This window comes from Barbatula barbatula (assembly GCF_947034865.1).
Source record: "Barbatula barbatula genome assembly, chromosome: 20".
In the NCBI taxonomy this organism is placed as follows: Eukaryota; Metazoa; Chordata; class Actinopteri; order Cypriniformes; family Nemacheilidae; genus Barbatula; species Barbatula barbatula.
Window position 1 is genome coordinate 19,806,488 of NC_136783.1, and position 22,315 is coordinate 19,828,802.

Sequence of the window (22,315 nt, forward strand, 5' to 3'; positions counted from 1 at the left end):
ACAAAGATTTTTATTTACAGGTGGCACTTTTCGAAGTGCTTCAAGGGACAGTTCACCCCAAATGAAAATGTTGTCACCATTTACTCGCCCTCTTTCATTTAAAACCTATATGACTTTGTGAAACACCAATTTTTTTTGAGAATGTAGGTGATCGATAATGGTCGGTCGCCATTCATTTCCATTGTATGGACACAAAACCAATGCAAGTCAATGGGGCCTCGTGGTTTTCTGTTACAGACAATCTTCAAAATATCTTTCTTTAAGTTCTGCAGAGCCAAGAAAATCATACAGGTTTGAAATGACAAGAGGTGAATAAATTAAGAGCGAATTTCATTTTGGGTTGGACGGTTCCTTTGATTTATTCTTGGATTGGAGATGTTACTGATGTCTGATCACTAGGGGGCGTCAGCAAACTTCCAAAGAGGGGCACGAAAGACTTTTATAAACTCAACTGGTAGAGCATTGCAACACTAAGGTTGTGGGTTCGAACACGGGAACACACAAAATGATCAAATGTACGGCTTCATTCAAGCCATTTTTGATAAAAACATCTGTCAAAAGCAGAAAAAAAAACATTTCAGTAATATAGAAAAAGAAATACTAAATGATACTGAAATTGACAAATTTCTTACTCTGAAATAAAATGCATCTTGTATCTAGTGCAGAAACATTAGAGTTTTTCTACTCTTTTACTCCAAACTAAATGCATTTCTTATTCAGTATTATTGTCTTGTTTTGTTACTTGAGGGGCGCAAAATGACCTAAGAAGTCTTGTGAAGAAATATGTGGAGCAAGAGAAGTTTTACTTTCTGATTGAATATTATTTTAAGTTTATATTATTGTTTGTTTTATGCATGAACTTTTTTCTTAAAAAACAAGCTTTATTAAACTATGTCATTGTGTTTGTAAATGTCTCATGATTTCAGAATGTTTAGTTGAAATTTTCGTCTTGTCTCCCTTGTCTTTTTTCGGTATCGTGCACTGTAATGCAAACATTGTTTTGAAGTACTTGAAACATTTAGAATCACTCAAATCTGATTTAAAACCAGCTAGAAGTACTGCAAAAAGAAATGTGTCCGCCTACACTGGATGGTGTAGAATCACCGGTGGACACGTCGTGCGTCCAGCTCACCTCTGTGGGTGCGGCACGCGCTGCTCCTGTCGTCGGCTCTTCATCATGGCTTTGTACTCTCCCACCCGCAGTCGTCTGCCCTCGACGATACAGGTGCGCTTTGGGCGGGGTTTGTATTTGTAGTCCGGGTATCGCTCCAGGTGCTGGCGACTCAGTCGGGCCTGCTCTTCATAGTACGGCTGCTTCTCCTGATTGGACATGGACTTCCAGCGGGAACCTGAGGGGGGCGACAGAGCGGATCGAGCTATTAGAAAAATGAAGAACGTCGGGCTTCCAACCGTTCATGGCAAGATATTCTGAACAGGTTTTGCGATGCTATTTTAAGGTGTAAACTAAAAGATTTAAATTCCACTATGTCCAGGAAACAAAAGATAAAAGAGCGAAAGTACAAAGAAGTTTAAAAGACAAACGATAACTGCATGATTTGTTGGCGCGATTCTGTAAACGCGTGGGACGCTTGACATCGGAGGAATTTTGTTTGTTAAATGCATACACAAGTATGAGTGTATGGCAATAAGAAGCCCCGAGGAAAAAACTGCCAAAAGCACGAGGAAGGCTGTGTCATAAAAGGAATGTAGAAATAGGGGGAAACCTTGCTTTTTCTTCCGCACTCGTGTTCCTGAACCCACAACCTTTGCGATGGCTAATGCAATGCTGGCAATCCAGATACAGGGACGTGAAATACTAAACAGAAATGTCTCACCGAGAATCTTGCTGATACTGGAGTTGTGCATGTCGGGGTAGGCCTGCAGGATGCGTCTCCTCTCGTCTTTAGCCCATACCATGAAGGCGTTCATGGGACGCTTGATGTGACCGGAGGAGGGTGTGCGGGTGTCACCAAAACTCGCCACACCAGAATTGGCCATGTGCCCTGTTTTTGAACAAGAAAACAATCATTCTAGTTGTGCATACCAAAACACCCTGGAGGCTAAAGCAAATCCTGACGGGCGGCATGTCGATTATGACAGTTTAAGATTAGGATAAACCTTCTAAATTTGTATCTGTAATGAGTCTTTCTCTTTTGCTTAACATTTGTAATTGTAATGTGAATCAGTGAAATATAGTACCGCAGAGATGACGTATCTTTGTATGCAAACCACTGAAGCGAATTAGCATTCTAGCGCTGCCACTTCCATCGCCCCAAAGTCTATAGGTTTTTTTAATGCTTAAGGTCTGTGGTTTAACCGGTCATAATGCACTCGTGATTTTTTAAAACCGTGTTTGTGTCTTTAAAATGACGGTGGGGACGTTTGATGTCATCGTGCATATAGGTCTCGCAAATAAGGCAACTTGGACACAAATGTTTTAATCAAGTGGAGGTTTGGTGGTGGTGACGTTGATATCGAGCGACCGAATCGTAGTCCGTTTATAGCCTCACGATACCTTTTTACTTTTTACTGCCGATTGTATTTCGGCTTCTAAAGTAACAAACATTTTTAAAGATTATCTCGACGTGTAAACATCATAAACCTGGTTTAATCACAGTTCTCATTTTTTGCAATCTTCCAAAAGTCTTTGGGGGAAAATGCATAGGCTTTCGGTCGAGGGAACCAGGCTGGCGCCAACTTCCGGGTTGGCCTACAAAATACGTCATCCCTGCACCACTCCATAATATATGCTGAATGGTCTGAACTGGTTGAGAATCAGACAGAAGGGTAAAGAGACTAAAACATACCCTCGGAGTCACTACTGAGGTGGTCCTCGTTCATCCGTAGGGTCTGTCCATCATCTGTACGATCTCGAGACACCTCCTTAAGAACAGACAGACGATGAAAGTTATTGCATATCGCATATTTTTCCGTCTTATCCCGTGTGTAACATTTCTCAATGTTAAATGATTATTTGTACACATCATTTTCACTCGTTCAACATCTTGGTTATGTGCCGAGATGTTTTCTGAAAAGCTCCAACAATGCACATTTTGAGAAGCGCTATAGAAATAAAACATTTAAATAACTGCATCCACAGCCATCTTTAAGATAATGGGATCGATGCTGCCAAATCTGTGTTGGTCATCCCTTCGGAGCACTAATGGGTAGTACATCACCCTTCTGTATATTGTGTTCATGTGCTTTTTCCCATTTGGTCGCTTTTGAAATAGTTAATTTCTAACATTAATGCTACAGAAGCAGGTAAATGTTATAAAAGAATGGCAGCCACACCTAGGCAGGAAAACCAGATTTTGCCTCGGGCACAATTCTGATGGTATTTATTTTAAAGGTTTCTTGTGTAAAACAAAGATCAAGGCATATTCTTCCCCCTTCTGACAAGCTCTGCATTGTTGTTGATGTCTACCAGGATATTCACACGCGTGTGGAACAGTTCTCGCTGTCAAACAGGTTTAGGTGGAATGCCTAGAAACCTCACCGAGAACAATGAGGGGATAAATCGCTGTCATATCTCCCTGCGGTTAAACTGAACTCAGGAGCAATAAAGTGGTTGTGGAACAGGTGCCAATAAACTCGAGGGCATTCTGCAATTGTCACGTACATGAAAAAGCAAAAACACAATGGGAGGAAAACAGTTGGGACGTCTATAAGCAGCTGTCGTCGTCCGAGAGGGGAATGCACCCCTTGTTTAAGTCATATCATGAACCTCTGTAAGCCAATATCCAAAGCTGACCCTGACACCCCTCCCTCCTGGTGCTCAACATAGTGGGTGTTCTGAAAAAGGGGCGTGTCCAAGGCGTTAATGGATTCTTGCCCCCGATGCTTTTGGCCTTGAGGCGTAACCGATGGTGACAAACGGAGTGCCCCGGGTGTCTCAGAGGAACTAAGACGTCGACTCACCATCCTAGCGTTGGTTTCCCTGTTGCGGTTCCTCTCTCGGCCCGCCGGGCCTTGTCCTCCACGCAACAGCTGCTGGGCATCGTGGATGGCTTGGGTCACAACGTCCCCCTCTCCCAAGAAGCCTGCGAAGTGAGAGAGAAAGGAAACTTTAGAAAAGGTCAAGGGAGATACATTTATCCCCTCGCTGTCTTGTGAGCCACAAATAAAGCACTTGGCTTTGTCTCAAGAACATGATCTCCAGGAGTCCCTGATCTTTAGGATTAAGACGAACAGTCACATCTGAGGTGTTGACGCATTCTCCGGGGTCGAAGTCTAAAGGGGGAACAGGTTCTCTCGGCGGCTGTTAATGCCCGCCGTGTTGGCAGGACGAACACAGAGGAGAAAGTTTTCTGAAGGTGTACAACAAGGAAAGCCAAAAGTCTTTTCGGGTCTACTTTGAATCCCATTTATATCAAACTTGCTTTTTTCATGCAAAACATTTTGCAAAAGGTTATTTGTGCTGCTGTCAGTTTCTTGAATAAAGATCACTTGATATATAATGCAAAATGATAAAAGACTACATGCTCTTGTACACATTTGAAATGATTCGTTAGTCTTTATTTTTACAGGCTTACTCCCTCGATATTCCACATGTCCGAGAATCCGAGAATATTGTCGCAGTGTCCTCTGGGATATTGAGGTGTAGTAAAATATTACATTATTATTTCTTGACAGACCCCTGTGTTAACGGGTGGGGTGTGACGGCCCATGCTCGGTTTCCCAACTGATTGTTCCCAGGTGGGATCATTGCGGACACCTGTTGTTGGTTTCCCGTCTTGTCTTTTAAAAAGCAGTACTTTGCGGGCGGTACTTTGGACTTGGTTTCGTTTGGGTCCTCTTTTAACTTTGTTTACTTTATACATCCAACACTGCTTTGGTCCATGACATTCTCATGCATTGACTCAACATCCAAACCACTGATTCCTGACTATTCCATGTTGCATAGTTTTTTTTTGTGTATAGTTTTCTTCTGTAATACACTTTGTATGTTATTTGTACTTTCTTGTGTGTTCACGTTTTTGTTACGTCCTTTACGAGCCATGGGGCGTAACAGCATCCAAAAGCAGGGAATTTTCACAACGCCAATGTAGCACCAGATCCATTAAACATCGTTTCTACATCAAACTGCATTCAAGGATGAAGCAATTCATTGTGAAGAGGACAAAGCAGGAAGAAAATCAATCTTGATACCACGGTCAAACAAATCTAGACAATGTGTATTGTTTGGTGGAGCGAAGATCAATTTTGACAGTACCAGACACACAGACAACAAGTCAAAAGACAGCGTTTTAACCTCATGTTTGTTGTTTTAATTCAGTCTTTCTATTTTGAAAATGAGTATAATCTTATAATCTACATCTTGTGAAACTATGAATAAAAATGTAGTGTAAACATGCTATAAAACCATGTATTCTATGTATTTTATTTAGTTTTGTTGCTGTTATTTGCAAAAACTCAGTTATTTTCCAGTAATCAAAACTTGTGTTTTTTATTGTGTATTCAAGTAATATCTATCAAACTGCAGTTGGGTTGTTTTGATTAAGTACTAATAGCGCAAATAAATACAGCTCACTAAAACAACAATAATATAAAAACCTTGTTTATAAGCTTTAAATTATTGGTAAATAATAAATGCATGTCAATATTTCCTAAATATGTCACCTAAATCACATGACAATCATTTAGAAAAATATGGATTTTGGTCGAATTTGAGATTTTCAAACAATAAAATCCATCGTGTCGCAATCCCACTGCTCCAAGTTGTAATAAAACATCTAAAATGATCTTCATTTGTCTGCGTGTTCTGATATGTGCACATTCCTAAGTCTTTCCTAATACAAACTGGATGCGTGTCCATCGGAAACAAAGCGCTTGCACGCGTCTGTGGTTTTGGTTTCGGTTATAAAACATGCAGGATTGAGAAAATAAAGCGTGGGGATGATGTTAAAAGAGTTATTAAGAGAGATAAAGTAGAGGACCTGACTGATGCACGTTATAATAGCTAGACATTTATTAAAAGTTATTAAGAGCTTTCATGAAAAAGATCAAAGAACAGTTACAAGTATTATGAAGCGAATTGATCTAAAAATTGAGTTATGCAAATAAACTCTTCATATATTTACTGTAAAGCTGCTTTTACAAACAATACAACGTATTGAAATTCATTTGAATTGGATTGAATGAAGTGATATAGGGTCACATACTAAGGCTAAGAGCAGATCGAGGAGGACTGTGTGGTAAATCTCTGGGCCGGTATCCCGTCTGCAGGTGGGCCGTGGCCAGTTCCATCGCCTGGGGACTTGGGGTCTTGAGTTTAGCCGTGAGGTTGAGAGGTTGATTGGTGTCCTGTGGCAAAAATACATTGTGACATTTTCTAATAAAAACAATTAACGTGTAACACGCGAAAAGGACAGAAGAGCGGCGCTAGAGAGAACGTGGTACCTGGCGATAAACTGCACCACTGGACCTTTTGACGGGGGTAGATTGAGGATTGGGGAGTAAATGCATGGCATATTCCACTGAAGAAGAAAACGGGAGGATGTTAGACGTCGACTTTCAAAGTACACAAAAAATCTGAACATATATTCATAGCAAATCGATCCGAGCATGTGCGGTAACTCGGCCAATGTTTTCACCTTAAAAAAACTTTCAATAATGCCCGCTGCTTTTACTTTAATGACGTTGATCAAATCTGCAAACTGTTCAGTGTGTTGTGAGCATCTTTAATTCCCCAGTCGGATAAACACAGTGTTTAGAGTCTCACAAGTCCTTGGCCTTCCTCTCCAGCTTCGTGTACAAAGACGACCTGATTGTCAAACTCGTCCCCTTGTTCTCCGTTCCATCCGGCTTTCATCTTCCAAATAAATGGAGTTCATGTACACACGCTAAAGAGTCTTTTAATTGCATTGACGTCTGTACTGTATGGCAGCCAGTGCTCGTTCAAAGGACTCGCTCGGGGGTTTTAACATGATCGATACGTACTCCGAATCAATGGGCAGCCCTGAGCCTTTGGAAAGCATTCTTCTGTAAGTGCTTGAGGAAATCACTCCAGGCACCTTTTTCTGTAGCTCGTATAAGTGGGCCGAAGACACCAACAAAACCATCAATTCATGCCATGACTACAGAACCGACCTTCAGACGAACACGACGACACGCTGTACATTTCTAGAACAACAGGTTTTTGTTTTCTTTCGGGCTGATAAATTAACAGTTTCAGCTTGGCTTTTCTGAGGAGTAATTATTAACTACAAATATGAACCGCAATCAGATAAGCGCACACCGCAGGGCGTAAAAGCAAATAAAGTTTTCAAAAGGACCGACAAAGGATAATATTTGACGTCGATAACGTTAAGATTTTGACGGATGAGCTGATTATAGATTGCGTAATGCAAACAAACTCACCTGGTTTGCAGGGGATGGGCTGCAGTGGTAAACCCATCTGCGGCTCGGAGGTGACGGGCATCTGCTGGGTGTTGGGATGAAAGGCGGGGATCATAACATACGGCATGTTTACCTGCTGGGTAAAGGGTCAGAGGTTAAACCTTACATTCATACATTGTTGGATTTCTTCCAACAGTTTTTCGGTCATTTTCTCAAACATATTTGTACACGGTCACACGCCGTCGCTGGAGCGTCTTTGCATCTAAACAGTACATCTTGGTACCAAAAGTACATATTAGGACCTTTGTGGATGTTCACACACCTCCCTAACACAGAATCCGTTCTCAAGCTAATTTCTTTGGAATATTAGATGAAGATAAAGTATCTTTTCATTTTACTGAGAGACACACAGGAAACCTTAAACATAATTTTTACATCGTTTACTTATCCTCACGTCATTCTGTATCATTGTATGATAATGATAAGACCTCTTAAAAATGAAAGTAAATGTCAGTGTTTCACCTGAATCTGTTGCTGCAGTAAGTTGATTTTATGTTGCTGTTGTATGAGCTGCTGCTGTTGTTTGGCGATCTAAAACAAAGGATCAACGTTTAAAACTCAAACGAAATCATGTTTTGCTTTTCTACATTTCAAATCACACTTCTTGCTTCTACGTGTAGGGAAGACCCACATCTCTAAAATATGTTTTAAAGAAATGTCAGATTGCTTCTGCTTTAAACGTGCAAAGGCTCTCAACAATGAGTACAGAGCGTTTCTATTCATTATTCGATCAATGATTGGCTCTTATTAATGAAAGGCGGGACTTCCTTTGGTACGGCGACCATATGCACTTTTTCCCATTCCTAGTAATAGATCTGTGGCATCTACTTTGCTGTACCCTCCTAACCATCCTCACGCCTCGTTCCGTCTCTCACACCTGTTCCTGCTGTTGTCTGGCCAGTTCCATCTGCTGCTGCTGTTTCTCCAGGAGAAGAGCGGCCATGTTCCTCTGTTCGGAGTGAGCCCCGAGGAGCTGCTCGCGTAGACCGGACAGCTGGTTTATCATCAGCAACAACTGGAACTCCTTCTCCGCCAGGCTCTCCGAGGTTCCTGAAGACACAAAATGGATGAAGTGCTTGATCTACGGAAGATGTGATACGCTATAGATTAAATAAAAAGTGTAGCTTTATAAAGATTTCTGATATTTTTGCTTCATTCTTTGGATACAAGCATCGGTAAATGTAAAGGCCTGGTGAACTGCTAGATTTACCCTTTAGACTGATGGTGCTTTGAAGACCCTTCCCCAAGAACTTCTCCTTCCAGTCTGTATTCAGCAGCTTCTCAATTGTGGGCATTACTTAAGAAAATAAAAGAACCTTTCATTATAAAAGCATATAACTGTATTTGCAACAAAGCACATCCTCGCGTGTCTTATTGGTTTAGACTTATTGGTTATTAGAGCATTTCTATGCAAGCTTGAAGCCCGAGCAGTGATATTCATAGTTGTGAATAACATCACTATCAAAGACCAAAGCTATCCATTTTCAAATTAAGAGTATATTTTACGTCATACATTCACATATAATGCAGTATATAGGAATATAATAGGAAGTGTGAGTAGGGCTGTTGGATTCTGAATTTTCAGACTTCAGTCGATTCCAATTCCTGATTTGGGAAACGAAAGAATCGATTCCAAGAATCCCAGCTGCTGTTTTACTACACATTTGTATTTATTACTTGCAACAAATGCAATAAAATGTTCTAAGCTGTCACTTTTTATACGTATTAATTGTTTATCGTTTCTATAACAAAAACCTTAAGCAAATACGTCGATCTTGTCCTGCAATTCCAATCCATCTAATAAATAATACGATTGACTAGATGTTTTAAAAAATAAAGCGCAGGTCAAATGACTATTTATTTTATAGTTATTCCGCAGTGTACACGAAAATACTTGAGGAACATAGATAGTCGGATCCATAACCGGTAAATTGTGTTAAAAATATGTAAGAATACTGTGCATATGAATATTACTGTTAAATGCAAGTAGTGCAATGTGTGGATACATGTGATTATATCTGCATTGTGTGCAAACAAAGCTTTTGCTTTCATGGATGCAGACTATTTTATGTCATTCCACGGCTCTAGACTTCATCCATCAGTTTTTCTTTGGAATCGACTATCGGTTCTTAACGCAAGTTTGAAACAACCCGAGGTTAAGTCAATAATGACTGAATTTTCAATCTTGGGTGAACTATCCCTTTAAATGCTTCAATTGTTCAATGAAACACGCCACGGAACTAAATAAGAAAAGAAATCAGACCTTCTCAGTACGAATCGCACGCAAAGCCATCCTCTTTCAATTGCTGATGCTGGAATGGACAAATCTCTCCATTCTGAAGGACTAATGCGTGGGATTTCATCACAATCCAAAAACTTATTTAAAGTCCTCTCAAACTCAAAACCCACGGCCTTGGGATGTTTTCAAAACGCTGCAGTATGAAGATCGTGTTTATAGAGATGTTGTGCTCACCTTCGCCGACGTTAGGTTTGCAGTCACTTTTGTCGTGGGATCTCTGACCTCCTTCCTGACTGGCGGGTGTGTGCGATCGTGAACGTGAACGTTCTTTACCGGGAGATCTCACCTGAGAACACACAAACTATACGGTAAAGAAACACATTACGTATTATATGAAAAAGCAGATACATCTTTTTTCGAAATTGACAAAGCGAACATCAAAAGAGTAAATTGAAAATGACTCCGGTCACTCAAAATGAAGAGATCATTTTTTGATTTAGTATATATAGGTTATGATTGTTTTTGTTTTATTCAGTGAAGTACAGACAATATTTCTCCCAAATTTCAAAAATACAAATCTTCTATTAAACTTCTGTTTCTATTTGCATTTATTTGCAGAAAATGAAAACTGGAGAAACATGTCAAAGGAAAAGATGCTCTGTATTTTTTCTGACCTCAAATACTGACACCAGTCATATTTCTACATGTATTTAGGAAAGGTATCATTTTCCATGTGATAACCTTGACTTTTATCCCAGTCTTGTCATGCTGTCAGTCTTTCACATTGCTGTTGGATGACTTCGTCACTCGTAAGGTTTGATTTTAGACAGACACTGGACTGGAATGACCACAATACATCTAGAAAAGCTGATTTAATGAAAGTTTGGAATGGTCTCTTCATTTCTTTCCGCGGCTGAATAATAAGAATAATCATCCAACAAAAAACTACTCGATTGCCGACTAGTTTATAAACTAGTTTACTTTAATAATTTCAAAACAAACTTTAAAATTTTTGAGCACGGCTGCTTTAAAGAGAAAGCATTTTATCTTTCAATTTAATCTATATTTAATTATATGGCATGTCAGACTGGGTCAAAAACAGCCTAACCTTTTTTTGTTTACACTTCCAAATTCATAATACTTCATAAACAAACAGAGACACTGATCGTACCATAGGCGACTGGCAGTTAGGTGGTCCTGACTTTACGGGGTCTTCTCTCTCAGCGGGCGGTCGAGCCGACCAATCAGATGCCAGAGGGGACTGCTGGGATTCCCTGTTGACACCTCTGCCACCCGATTCGTCGTTTTCAAGCTTGATACCGACACCCACCATGGTCACATGGCCCTTGGCATGGGGAGGCAGAGCAGGTGGACTGGGCTCACACATTCTGTAAAAGTCAAATCATGAATCATTTTAAATACTCAGACATACTTCAGGTTTTAATGTTCGTGTTCCTCATTCTTTCAAAGAAAACGCTCTTTGGTGGTGTTTTCTCTCTTTTCTTTGGCTGACATCCATGCCCTCGATGGTGGTGTGTCACACCCACTTTTCAAAAATGCAGAATGATGAAAATCAAGTTCCGACTTTCTTTTTTTACACCGTCCCACTCTATGCAAAAACATTTTTGCATTACATAATAGGGTTTGCCAATGCATCTTCGAAATTACAGGAAGAAAGCTACCGTCTGGGAAGCCCGATCAGACCCCGGGACAAACAGCTGAGTGCTTTGCATAAGAAACAGAAGGGTTTTTGTGAGCTCCAGACACAGGCCACTCCATTCAAACTCTTTCACCAAAGCCACTTCTTCAAAATCTCCGGGGCTCCGCTGTGGGGAAAATATATTTGTGTGTGTGTGTGTGTGAGAGAGAGAGAGAGAGAGAGAGAGAGAGAGAGAGAGAGAGAGAGAGAGAGAAAGAGCGGCATGAGTCTGTCAACACACGCTCAGAAAACAGATGCAAGACTCTAGTGTGCCCATCAAGTATCAAACCGTCTCGAGGGGCACGCCAAACCCTCCTGCAATGAAGGACAAGAGAGAGAGATGCACGGATTGAAGGAACAGAACGAGAGGGCGATTCCTAAATTAGCCGATGTCCATAAGTGCCTCTCCTCTCACAACAAAAGCAAAACATGACAATGCAAAGCTACTCAACAGAAAATGTATTTCTCTCTCTCCGTACATAAACATAATGTCCATTGTTACAGAGAAAGAACAAAAGGAAGTTCAAACAATGGGTATAACACGGACAAAAGCGGTAGGCAGGAAACACAGCAGAACAACAATACAAATGGAATGTGCCGACGGTCCGTGGCACAGAAAAAAAGCGGAACGCTCACTGGGCCGATTCCAGTTCCTCCTGTACTTTTTCATCCACTTTCAAAGCACAAAAGCAGCCCGTGCATTTACATTAGTATCTAGTACACGTGAAAAAGGTCAAGCCTTCAGCGAAAATGTGTCAAGCTGGGGAACTTGGTTGCATTGTTTGGGAAAAGAAAAGAAAAATCAAAAGTGCAGGGAGACCATTCTGTTCTTTTTAAGTAGTGATTTGCCACCGTACTGCTCAAGACAATAAGTTGCTCTAGGTAACTGTTTACAAAAGCTTGAGATTTGGTTCCTGGAAGGTTTTTTTTTACATAAAGCGTTATTTTTTTTTTTAAGTTCATTAACAATATATGACCTCAGCAAGTCTCCATCACTGTCCTTAAGGAGTAAAGAACAAATGCTGGTACAATCTTCCCACGCCAACAGTTTTAGATTCACGGTCGAGACTCCCTCCTCCCCCAGTACCCCCAAGAAAGCTTCCCAAATAACACCCATTATAAATAAACACTTGCAAGAAGTCTACGCTATTAAGTTCCTATTGTGAGGAGGCTGAAGTTATTCTGGTCGTCCCAGTTGAGGAGCACTGATCCACAAACCAGGTGCAGGAAGGGAGAACTTGTCAGCTCATTCAAACTGCACTTGTACTTCTGCAGATATCCCAGCAATGCGCTCGAGGGGATTTGACTGTCCAAAAAAATGGCGTGAAGATGAAACTTCTGTACGCTTGTAGAGACTGATGTGTAAAAGAACGCAACAACAGCAATCCTGCGGGATGAGAACCGGGAAGAATTCTCTCGCTTAATAAAGCAGTTCATCCGAAAAATGAATTGAGCCATCATATTACTCTTTCTTTCCACCGCAGAACACAAATGGAGACATTTCTAGAAATGCTCTCCTATACGATGAAAGTGAATGGTGACCACAGCTGTCAAACAAGATTTTCAAGGCAAGATTATAAGCAACGAGAAGTTGCAATTTGAGTCTGTTGTTCACAGAAAGGTACATTACCGAACGGCACTAAAACATTTGAAATACATAAAAGTTGCTTAAATTGACAGGTCCTGGTCACCATCCGCTTTTATTACACATGAGAGCAACAGGAACATCTACGGAAGACAAAGAGAGACACCTTTCTTAACACGTCAACATGTTGAGTAACATGACAGAACGTTCGTCTGAAAACTAAAAATTACAGCTGGACATATTAGAACAACAAGACGCATCATATTTACTCAACGAGTACACGAAACGGGCAACTGTAAGAAAAAGCACAATGGGAAAGAAAAACAGCTCTCGAAAACATTTCACAACATCTGTTACAAACAAAGAAATTAACACAAAAGGAAAACTGACAGTATTGTTGTTAATCCCTTTTCTTCCTCAGGGCAAAATGTCAATGTGTCATCTTAGTAATTGTGATAAAACCTAACGTTGCATGATCGTATTTCATCACAAAAACAAGCCCCAAAAAACGTAGTTAAACCGATGAAAAGTCATACGAATTTACTTTCTCCGACACACTTTACTGACTTTGAAAAGAACGACTTGCCATAGATAACATCAGACCCGAGGTTCTTTTGAGCTAAAACATCTCTGAAATCGAACGCTTCCCACGGTCACGGGTGCGTGAGAAAAACTCTTACGTTTACCGCTACGAGTAGTAACGTGTCGAGTTGGACTCCCGCGCGCCTCTGATGCAAAAACGCTCCTCTTTGTGGTTCACAACTCTACCTTAGAATGGCACTGAAACGGTTCATTTCCGCATTGTGACAAGTTGAGCTCCCAAACCTCGTCAATAAAACTCAAACAAAACTTTCAGGAGTGCCAAGAACAAGCCTGTGCGCGCAAAAGACGTTATTGTTCGTCATCCAAGTAATCATTAAAGGAAAAGAAGACTCGTTCTGTGACAACGCCGGTTTGAACTTGCAGACCTTTTTTCCAGAGCGAAAAACACAAAGCACTTACCAATTAGACACGTTCTAACTTTACAAACACCTGTTGCAAACCGGCGCAACGTGAGAACGGAGAAGACCCGATGGCAGGTTTTCCTTAAGACGAGACAGGTGAGAACTTTCCAGCTAAAAGCAGAGACGTCTGTGAGCTGTGAGCTCGTAAGCATGCGATGCAAAGCCCGATCAGCTGTTCGAAACCGACAAACACCTGCCGGTAACTGTACTCTTAACAAAGATACAATACTACAGCCTTGACCTACACAGGCGGTCTACCAACCTCCAGAGCGTCTGGTCAGTGTTCATCTTCTCGAAACGGACTCTCGGAAACGGCCAGTGTTGTTCACTGGAGAAGCAGCTCATGTTGATCAGTTGGGGACGGTGGACACGAGTCTCGGTTAAACAGTCCGGTGACCTCTCGGGAATGGAGAGGAGTCTCTCTGTTCGGCAACTGGCCACGTCTGTCGGACACACCACACTGCGGTCACAAAAGCATGCTCTATAGCGAAGGCGAACAGTTTTTCATCATTTGCATGATGTTTACTTCTGTCGTAACTTTGAGGTTGAGTCCTTTACACAGATACGGTTTTGACAACATTGTAAGTGAGAGAGGAATTGTTTTTGAAATATAAAAAGAGAAAATACGGACGGAGGAAATGTAGCTTATATTTTGATGTCCCGCTGATAACATTTGCCGTTCTCCAACTAAAGAACAAACAACACAAGAAGATGATACAATACTACAACTATGAATAGCGTTGTATATAATGTAAAGTCTTTCTAAAACAATAGAAAGTAAATTGTGTGTTTGCCTTAGAGGCCTTTGGATGTTAGAATATTATTGACAAAGGGCACAAACCTGTGAGTCAACATCATATACGTAACATGATTGAATCTCTTTCACTGGTAAAAACACGTAAATGACAATTTCATAATTTAGTTCCTCATTTTTGTTGAAGGGGTGTGAGAAATATTCAGAGTTATGGAGAAAAACGGCATTCGACAAACTTGTGAGGTGATGTTTTCCACCGAGGTGAAACGCGTTCACTTCACATCAAGGCTCAGACTGACATTCTTACCCTTCGATTTCAACCAAGTTCAAATCCACATCATATGTGATAAGGCCTAAGAAATTCGTTTTGGTAACATTTAATCGTTTTAGTATTAAAGATGAATCATGATACGCTTACAAGGCAAAAAAGTTAACGCATTGTAACAGTCAAAACTATTCCTCAAAGAACAAACGGTATTAATTAACTAACAAAGAGAGAAGATGTCACACAGCTTATTATATAGGGTGTGTGATACAGCTTCTTTCAAAAGCATCAAAAGGCACAAAAAGAAACGCCTAAAACATTTAATAAATGCTATTATTATGGCCATTACGTCATTTGCGAAAGATATAATATTCCATTGTTCCATAACAAACACGTTTTTTTTATTCAGGAACAAAAATGAAACATCATCGTACTTTCTGAACATCTAAAGAATCCTACGCCAGTATTTTTTCCGTATTGTAAACTTGTGGCCCGTCTATAGGCAAAACAGCTGGCACAAGAGATAAAATCCATGCTTTAATACAACAAACAAGCAAATGTTTGATACGAAAGGTGCCAGCTCCTTTTGATGGACTTTCCTTTTCCGCGAAAGGGACAACCCCTGATGCGCCCCACATACATCCACCCGTCTGTTGTATTTTGAATGCAGGAAGGGGAAAAAAACAATGCAAATCAACAGAGTTTGTACACAGTTTAGGAAATTCAAGGATAGACATATATGAGGGCAAATATGTACCATTAATTTGACACCTGTTCATTTTGACCGAGTGTCCACCGAACCATCTTTTTTTCTGACTTCCTGGCAATGAGAAGTGCATGTCATTCACACATGGGGAGATAAAAAGGGTAAATTGATAAAAATGCTCAAATAAGCACATGAAAGTCAATTTTGCTTATCTAGTGTCCTGAATCAAGAGTCTCTTCGATAATAATTTTCCCTTTCCAAATTAAAAAGCAACGACGTGAACTCTTGTTCACTTCACATCAGTGTGGAAAGTTCAGAAACGGTCATCCCGGCAACTTCGTCCAGACGACCCGACAAAAAAAAAAGCTCAAAAGATCAGAACTTCCAGCTCACGTACTATTGAGAGCTTCTAAATGAGACGTATAAATAGGATGATGGCACGACCACGCACTACACATAAAGGAAGACTAGTGGAGAAGAAAAGCCGAGCGGGCCGCCGCAGTTTTTTCCTCCTCGCGCTTTTGAGAAGTGCAGGTTAAAAAGCAGCGCTTTCATTGTGACTCTCCGGGCATAAAACAGTCCGGTCATTGTGGCGCCAAGTGAAACGCTAGTGTGACATTTATCCGAGAGACAAGAGCGGGGGGTAATGAAAAGAAGCAGAGCACAAAAAACACTCGGAATAAATATAACAAGAGAACGAGAAGAAAAGATGTTAGTGAAGGGCCTCCTTTGTAAAAAAAAAAAAAAGACCAAACACAAAAACCTTCCACCACCCCCCTTAGGGAAAGACAGACAAAGACGAAAGACATTAAAACGTGCGGTTTTCTCAGCCTGGCACACTTTCATGTGCCATCTCAAATCATTTTGTGTGACGTAAGACCGCGCATTCGTTTTGGGCATTAGACATTGTGTTTCAAAGCTACAGATCATAACGTCAAGACTCGCGTCTAGCTGGCAGGTCCTCGAACCGGCGCGTCCTTGAATGAGCGGTGGTCTTTGAAACGAGTTAGGGGTCTTTTGAAAAGTGCCTGCGCATCTGTGAGGTTGTCATGGAGACCGGAGCAGGCCGCTTTGTGTTATGAGGAACACAACAGGTAATTCTTGGCAACCGCAGGTCTGGGTATTGAGGCAGAAGTGAAGATGAACATGGTAGCAGCAGGGACTGAGAGTAACCTCATAGCTAAATCAATTTTAATGACTAACGGTCTCCCAAACGAGATTTCGAAGAGAGAATATTTACGCTGCCCATACAACATGACAACAATCTATTTAACAATTACGTCAAAGACTAAATCTAGTCCGAAACTTCCTCCAGCGTGTTTCCACCTGGCGTTACTCTCAATAGGGCAGAAAGCCGAACTTCATCCTTCATCGTGAGGATCCAGACAGGAAGAAAAGACGAAACCTTCACCTTTCAGGACATCCTGAGACCCGACACCTCCCTCCCCTCCAGCCGGCCACCTCACCGGCCCAGAACGAAGCACATGAGCTCCTGCTGTCACAAACAGGATACACACTGGACGGACCCTGAGAACAACAGCTCACGAGGGTAGAATGATGGAGGAAGACGAGGAGGATATGATGTGATGCATGCTTGCATCCTTCATGAAATGCCCCAAACCTCAAAATGCATCTCATGAAGGAGGAGAGGAGTTCAACACGAATAAACAGAAAAGAAAACTCATTTTAAAAAAACGCTGAACGATGAAAGGTGGAAACAGGCAACTGGAAAAAGTCTCTGCAACCGAATGTCGAGCTTGCTTTTTAAAAGCCACATCAACATCCCATATCTCACTTTCTGATAAGATCTTACACATGCTCTGAAAACTTTCTACACAAACGCAGGCTAGACGACACACACAGCATTTAGCCGCACTGTTAAATAAGTCCGTGTTATAGTTTTCTGCAGTTCTTCCGGTTAAGGTATTAAATATTGTGGTCTGATATGTAAGGTAGGATTCAAAGTTACGTATATCAGATGAATCTGATCACATACATCATTTACCACCGTTTCTTTCTTAAAACTAAGTGAACACTTAGAGTTTCCACTTCTGAGAGATCACTTCAAAAACGCAACTTTATTTTTGTTTGCATTTTACCATTAAAACTACAGATCAAATGTTCAGAGCTGATGTTTGTCAACTCGCATGTAAGGTGACAGAAATCGAAGGCCCGCTTACGAAAACGCCACCCCTACGCTTTCACAGCGTCAACTCGCTTTTCTTGTGAGCCGTAAATGATCCATTTCAATGATTTGTGTGTTACTGTTAAGAATTACTCAACTGCGGATATCTGAGAAGGAATCAAACTTGTCGTTTTCTCTTTCGCTGAAAAACTCAGGTGTTGTGCATTCATGCAAATGAGTTCAAACATTAAAATCCCAAATTACAGCTAGAACTTTAAAATGACAGCAGTCTGCAAAGACACAAAATGACAATTTAAAGACATGAAAAAGCCATTTTGTTATTTTTAAGAATATAAAAAAGACTTTTGTTAACCAGTTTGGCCAAAAAAGAAATAACATATTCAGGACACAAGGAGAAATCTTCGGGCCGTTTCTTCCAGCAGGAATTAATGTATAACAACTATTCATTCATTTGTTAGGAAACAAATGATGGGGCTATGATGGACTATTAAAATACGACTGCCTTATGTTTACAAAGTTCCCAGCATGCGGTTTGTGCAGTGCATGCAAATAAATGCCGATTATTTCCTGCTCATATTCATTACGAGTGAAAGTGGCTTTACTGTAGTATAACGGCAGTTTCCAATTATTCAACCATGAGGGAACACAAGTAACAGTTCGGTTTGAATATTTGTGTTTTGCACAAGAGAAACAAACAAATTAAGATATTTGCACTTAACGGATTTTTCAGATGGAAGTAAATTAAGACACAAAGTAACTATTGTATTCTGCATTGCCTTTGTTATCGCTCTAGTGAAATAGTTTGGCAGGAAATTAACTCAAACGTATGTTTAAAAATGAAAAAAGAAATTGTATGTAAATGTAAAAGCATTTTTTAAACAATGTTCTTACAAATAATAATAAATATACGGTTACAGGTTAAAGCGATTTTAAATTGCAGAACCTAGAATCTAGAGCCATGGGAATCTAGCACTTACTTTAACACTGTTTGAAAAGCGCCTTAATATTAGATTCTCCATTTAATTTAAAATCATTCAACTTGATTCTTCCCTGAATTTAAACAATTATAAATGCAGGCCAATTATTCCACCCTGCAATTTACCCCTAAAACTTTTGTGTGAAGCCCTTTGTTGAAGCTCACACCCAAACCTTCACATTCACACCAACTCAAATTCATGTTCAAGCTTGAAGAACATGAAACTTTACCCTTTATTTTCTGCCCATCGTGTTTTAATAAGCTGTGAAGATACTGCAGGACAAAAGGTTTAACGGTTGGATGAGTGATAGCTTCTTACAAATACCAGTACATAGCCTAATATAATATAATATAATATAATATAATATAATATAATATAATATAATATAATATAATATAATATAATATAATATAATATAATATAATATAATATAATATAATATAATTAATATAATATAATAATTCATATCATATCATATCATATCATATCACATCTATAATAAATATTATATATTAAAATAAATATAATATAATATATAGAAGATAGTGAAACATTTGCTATTTGAAATAAAAAGAAAAACTTGTGAAAATAATATAAAAAAAGGATTATAATGTGAATTATTGCTGAATTATGAATTTAAATGTCAATTTAAAGTGCACAAATATACCTCAACACTTTATACAAAGTGCAGAAAGTTCCTAAACAAAAGCGAGTCTTACCTATAGTAGATGTTGATGGTTATGATAAAGCGCACAGAGTGATGCTGGTTTTGTCGGGGCGCTGTGCAGAAACTTTCTCTGTTCTAATGGAGGCCTGTCTTATTTCCGCTGTGGGTCTGTGCGCGTTTCATCTGACAGTGAAGAAAGCAAGTAGGTGGAAGAGGAACTGGAGGTTTTTGGGAACATTGTAGGCGAAGAGTGAAAGTCTAATGGCACTTTCCAATTGACACCCGTCACGTGCGGAAAGAAATTTACCATGTCGGACAAAATAACGTGATATTAGGAAATATTTATGGTAGGTTGCTATCTTCTCGATCTCAAATGTTCAATGCACATCGACAAGAAAACGCTTTCATGAAGAACATTCAAACGTGCTTTGAGTTTTTTAAATAAATACAAGAAATGATTTACAGAAGCACGCATGTGATCTTTCTTTAAGCATTAACCAAACATATACAACTTTGACTGTGTACTGTGACAAACATTAATCTAGATATCTAGACTAATCTATATCCTTATTCTATTATCTATTAAGCTCAACAGAGCACCAACACATCAGGACCTTCAGGCCCACACGCAAGCAGCAAAGCAGAAAGAATTCAGGACTTTAATCTTAAAGATGCTTTGACAGCTACAACGATCGGACACATTTATCCCTGTGAGCTTCTCTGTCTGGTCTGTTAGATTTCATTGATGTTCTGACAAGCCCTGAAAAACTCACTTTACAAGCTATTGTCACCTCTCTCTCATCACGCCGCAGTTCAATAAGACACATGAAACAACGCGGATCCAAACAGAAGAGGTCAAAGTTGAAAAGCAGAGAGAATAGACTTTTGTTCATCAACTCTATCCTACAGGAAATAATGTCAGCAGTGCGTCCGTCAATCAAATCCTAAACATTCATTCAATTTACTACCTGTAGCCTAGTATTGATACTTGATGTGCATTGGTTGATCTTATGTTGGAGCCCTGTTTGTCTGTGCAACAGGTCTGGACATTCAGCCGATGATATTCCAATAAAAGCACAATCCGAGTTGTGTCCGTGTTAAAATCTACCGACAGTGAAATAAACGTTTCTGATTTTAGATTTGTTTCGTGATTAGTGACCAGGCCAGAAAACTGCAAACTGACAGCTATTGTCTTTAAGCCGCCAGTCCGTCAGAAATCAGATCAATGAACTGGACTCAATGAATATTGACCTGCAAGTCTACAAACCGATTTATTCCGCCCTCCTTCATAAGAAAACAAATTGACAGCGACGAAGTTGACTGAAGGTTGAAATAGATCAGTATGGAAGGAAGGAAATAAGGAAAAGCGTAAACGTGACAGGAAAGGACAAATGAAAAGGTCAGAAACTCCCTGCTGACAGACAGCATTGTGAGCGCTCGGCCACTGTGAAGCCAAACACTTGCGGCCACTTTGCAACCTTCTGCTTAAAGATCCATGGACATGCAGGTGCACAACCCCGACGTTTCTTTACAGGCCACATGTACACACTCCCTGCACTGGCATGGCAAGCTTACACTGGAGTACAGATGAGCACAATGGGGTGTCTACTTCGAGCTCGCTATTAAAGTTAAAGAACACATCACAGATTGCGCAACAGTCGCATCGCCCGGAGGAGTTGCTTTCTGGTTATTCTGGAGGAGTTCACAGAATCCGTCAGACCTGTCAACTGTCTGAATAGCAGCTCTTTGCCAGTGTCCACATTTCAGAAACATGTCCACACAGAGTAAACACACAGTTGAGTGAATGCATTGAAATCAGAGTAACAATAAACTGTTTATGCAAATCTAAGATTTTAGGGGTTTTTTTTCTCCACGGGTGCTGCATAGATCACCAATCACATTTATGAGGACGAAAACGCACACTTCAAATATTCGTTTAAATCCAAATCTCAAAACATAACTTTCATAGACTACTGTAGGCTGCAATGACTTGAACTCAAGAGAACATTAAATACATCTTTAGGAAACATCAACGATCCGTTCCTTGTCATTTTCTATCCAATCGTTTCAAACGCAAGCAAGGTTACTAGACGCACGTATACTGTAGAGACTCCGGTTTTAAACCGAGACTATACCGCTTTCAAGGTGCAGTAAAGCCTCTCCCGTGTGTTTAAAAGGGCGAACTTCACTCGGTTTGTTACAATGTCACGTTATAAACAAACGCGCCCGACGCGTAAAGTTTCAAACGAAGCGCCAATCGCGCACTTACCAACTCCAAAAGATCCGCGCGCGTCCCAAACTTTACTCCTTCGGTCCTTCGGAAGCGATCGCGGTGCATGCGAAACGCGCTTTCCCTCGGGTCAATGAATAACACGCCTCTGTCTATCAATGGCACACAGCAAAACCCGAGACCTCACGCGCATCCAGCGTCTCTTCACTCCTGAATGACTTTCTGGTGTCTGTTTCCAACATTCTCGGCCGCGCAGCCCTTCATTCACCTCCCTCTTAAAGGGAAAGCTCTCCTCTTTTCTTTGGGCTCCCTTGGCAAATGGAAAAAATGCGAGTGCTGAGAGGGCCTCGTGTGTACCTGCTGTTTCAAGTTCATCTTGGTCAATTTAGTCTTTGGTTTATGTAGGCACGGATTTACAATAACATGTGCATAAAGAACGCTTTGAAAGAGTTTCCTTATGGGAACAGTTCGTGGAAATATGTGTTTGGAACTTCGGTTTGTGCATCACGCATGTGAACTCTTTTATGTTGCCTTTTGGAAAGCTTAACAGACAAAACATTGACAAATTACTTTTCAAGGGTCAGTACAGGAAGGCCGCTTTCGTTGTTGTTTCGTCTTTGAAATAGCATTTTACGAAATGTT

General features: G+C 40.3%; 1 protein-coding gene across 5 annotated transcripts in view; it reads right to left on the reverse strand.

The window, feature by feature from the left end:
- The window catches only part of sox13 (SRY-box transcription factor 13), a 24,098-nt gene extending 2,052 nt beyond the window's left edge, over nt 1–22,046 (reverse strand). Inside the window, exons 1-13 of one of the 5 annotated variants that reach the window (XM_079482484.1) lie at nt 21,713–22,046; nt 10,812–11,028; nt 9,875–9,986; nt 8,612–8,698; nt 8,279–8,451; nt 7,864–7,932; nt 7,363–7,474; nt 6,403–6,479; nt 6,165–6,306; nt 3,922–4,043; nt 2,808–2,883; nt 1,836–2,003; nt 1,133–1,349 (exon numbers count right to left, since the gene is read on the reverse strand). In XM_079482484.1, coding sequence (XP_079338610.1) covers nt 1,133–1,349; nt 1,836–2,003; nt 2,808–2,883; nt 3,922–4,043; nt 6,165–6,306; nt 6,403–6,479; nt 7,363–7,474; nt 7,864–7,932; nt 8,279–8,451; nt 8,612–8,698; nt 9,875–9,986; nt 10,812–11,027 — 1,571 coding nt within the window. In that variant the 5' untranslated portion in view covers nt 11,028; nt 21,713–22,046. Of the gene's footprint in view, nt 1–1,132; nt 1,350–1,835; nt 2,004–2,807; nt 2,884–3,921; nt 4,044–6,164; nt 6,307–6,402; nt 6,480–7,362; nt 7,478–7,863; nt 7,933–8,278; nt 8,452–8,611; nt 8,699–9,874; nt 9,987–10,811; nt 11,029–13,510; nt 13,701–14,190; nt 14,385–21,712 lie in introns of those variants that run through there. The other 4 variants (XM_079482482.1, XM_079482485.1, XM_079482486.1 and 1 more) reach the window with 4 other exon arrangements.
- Nucleotides 22,047–22,315: the final 269 nt, after the last annotated feature.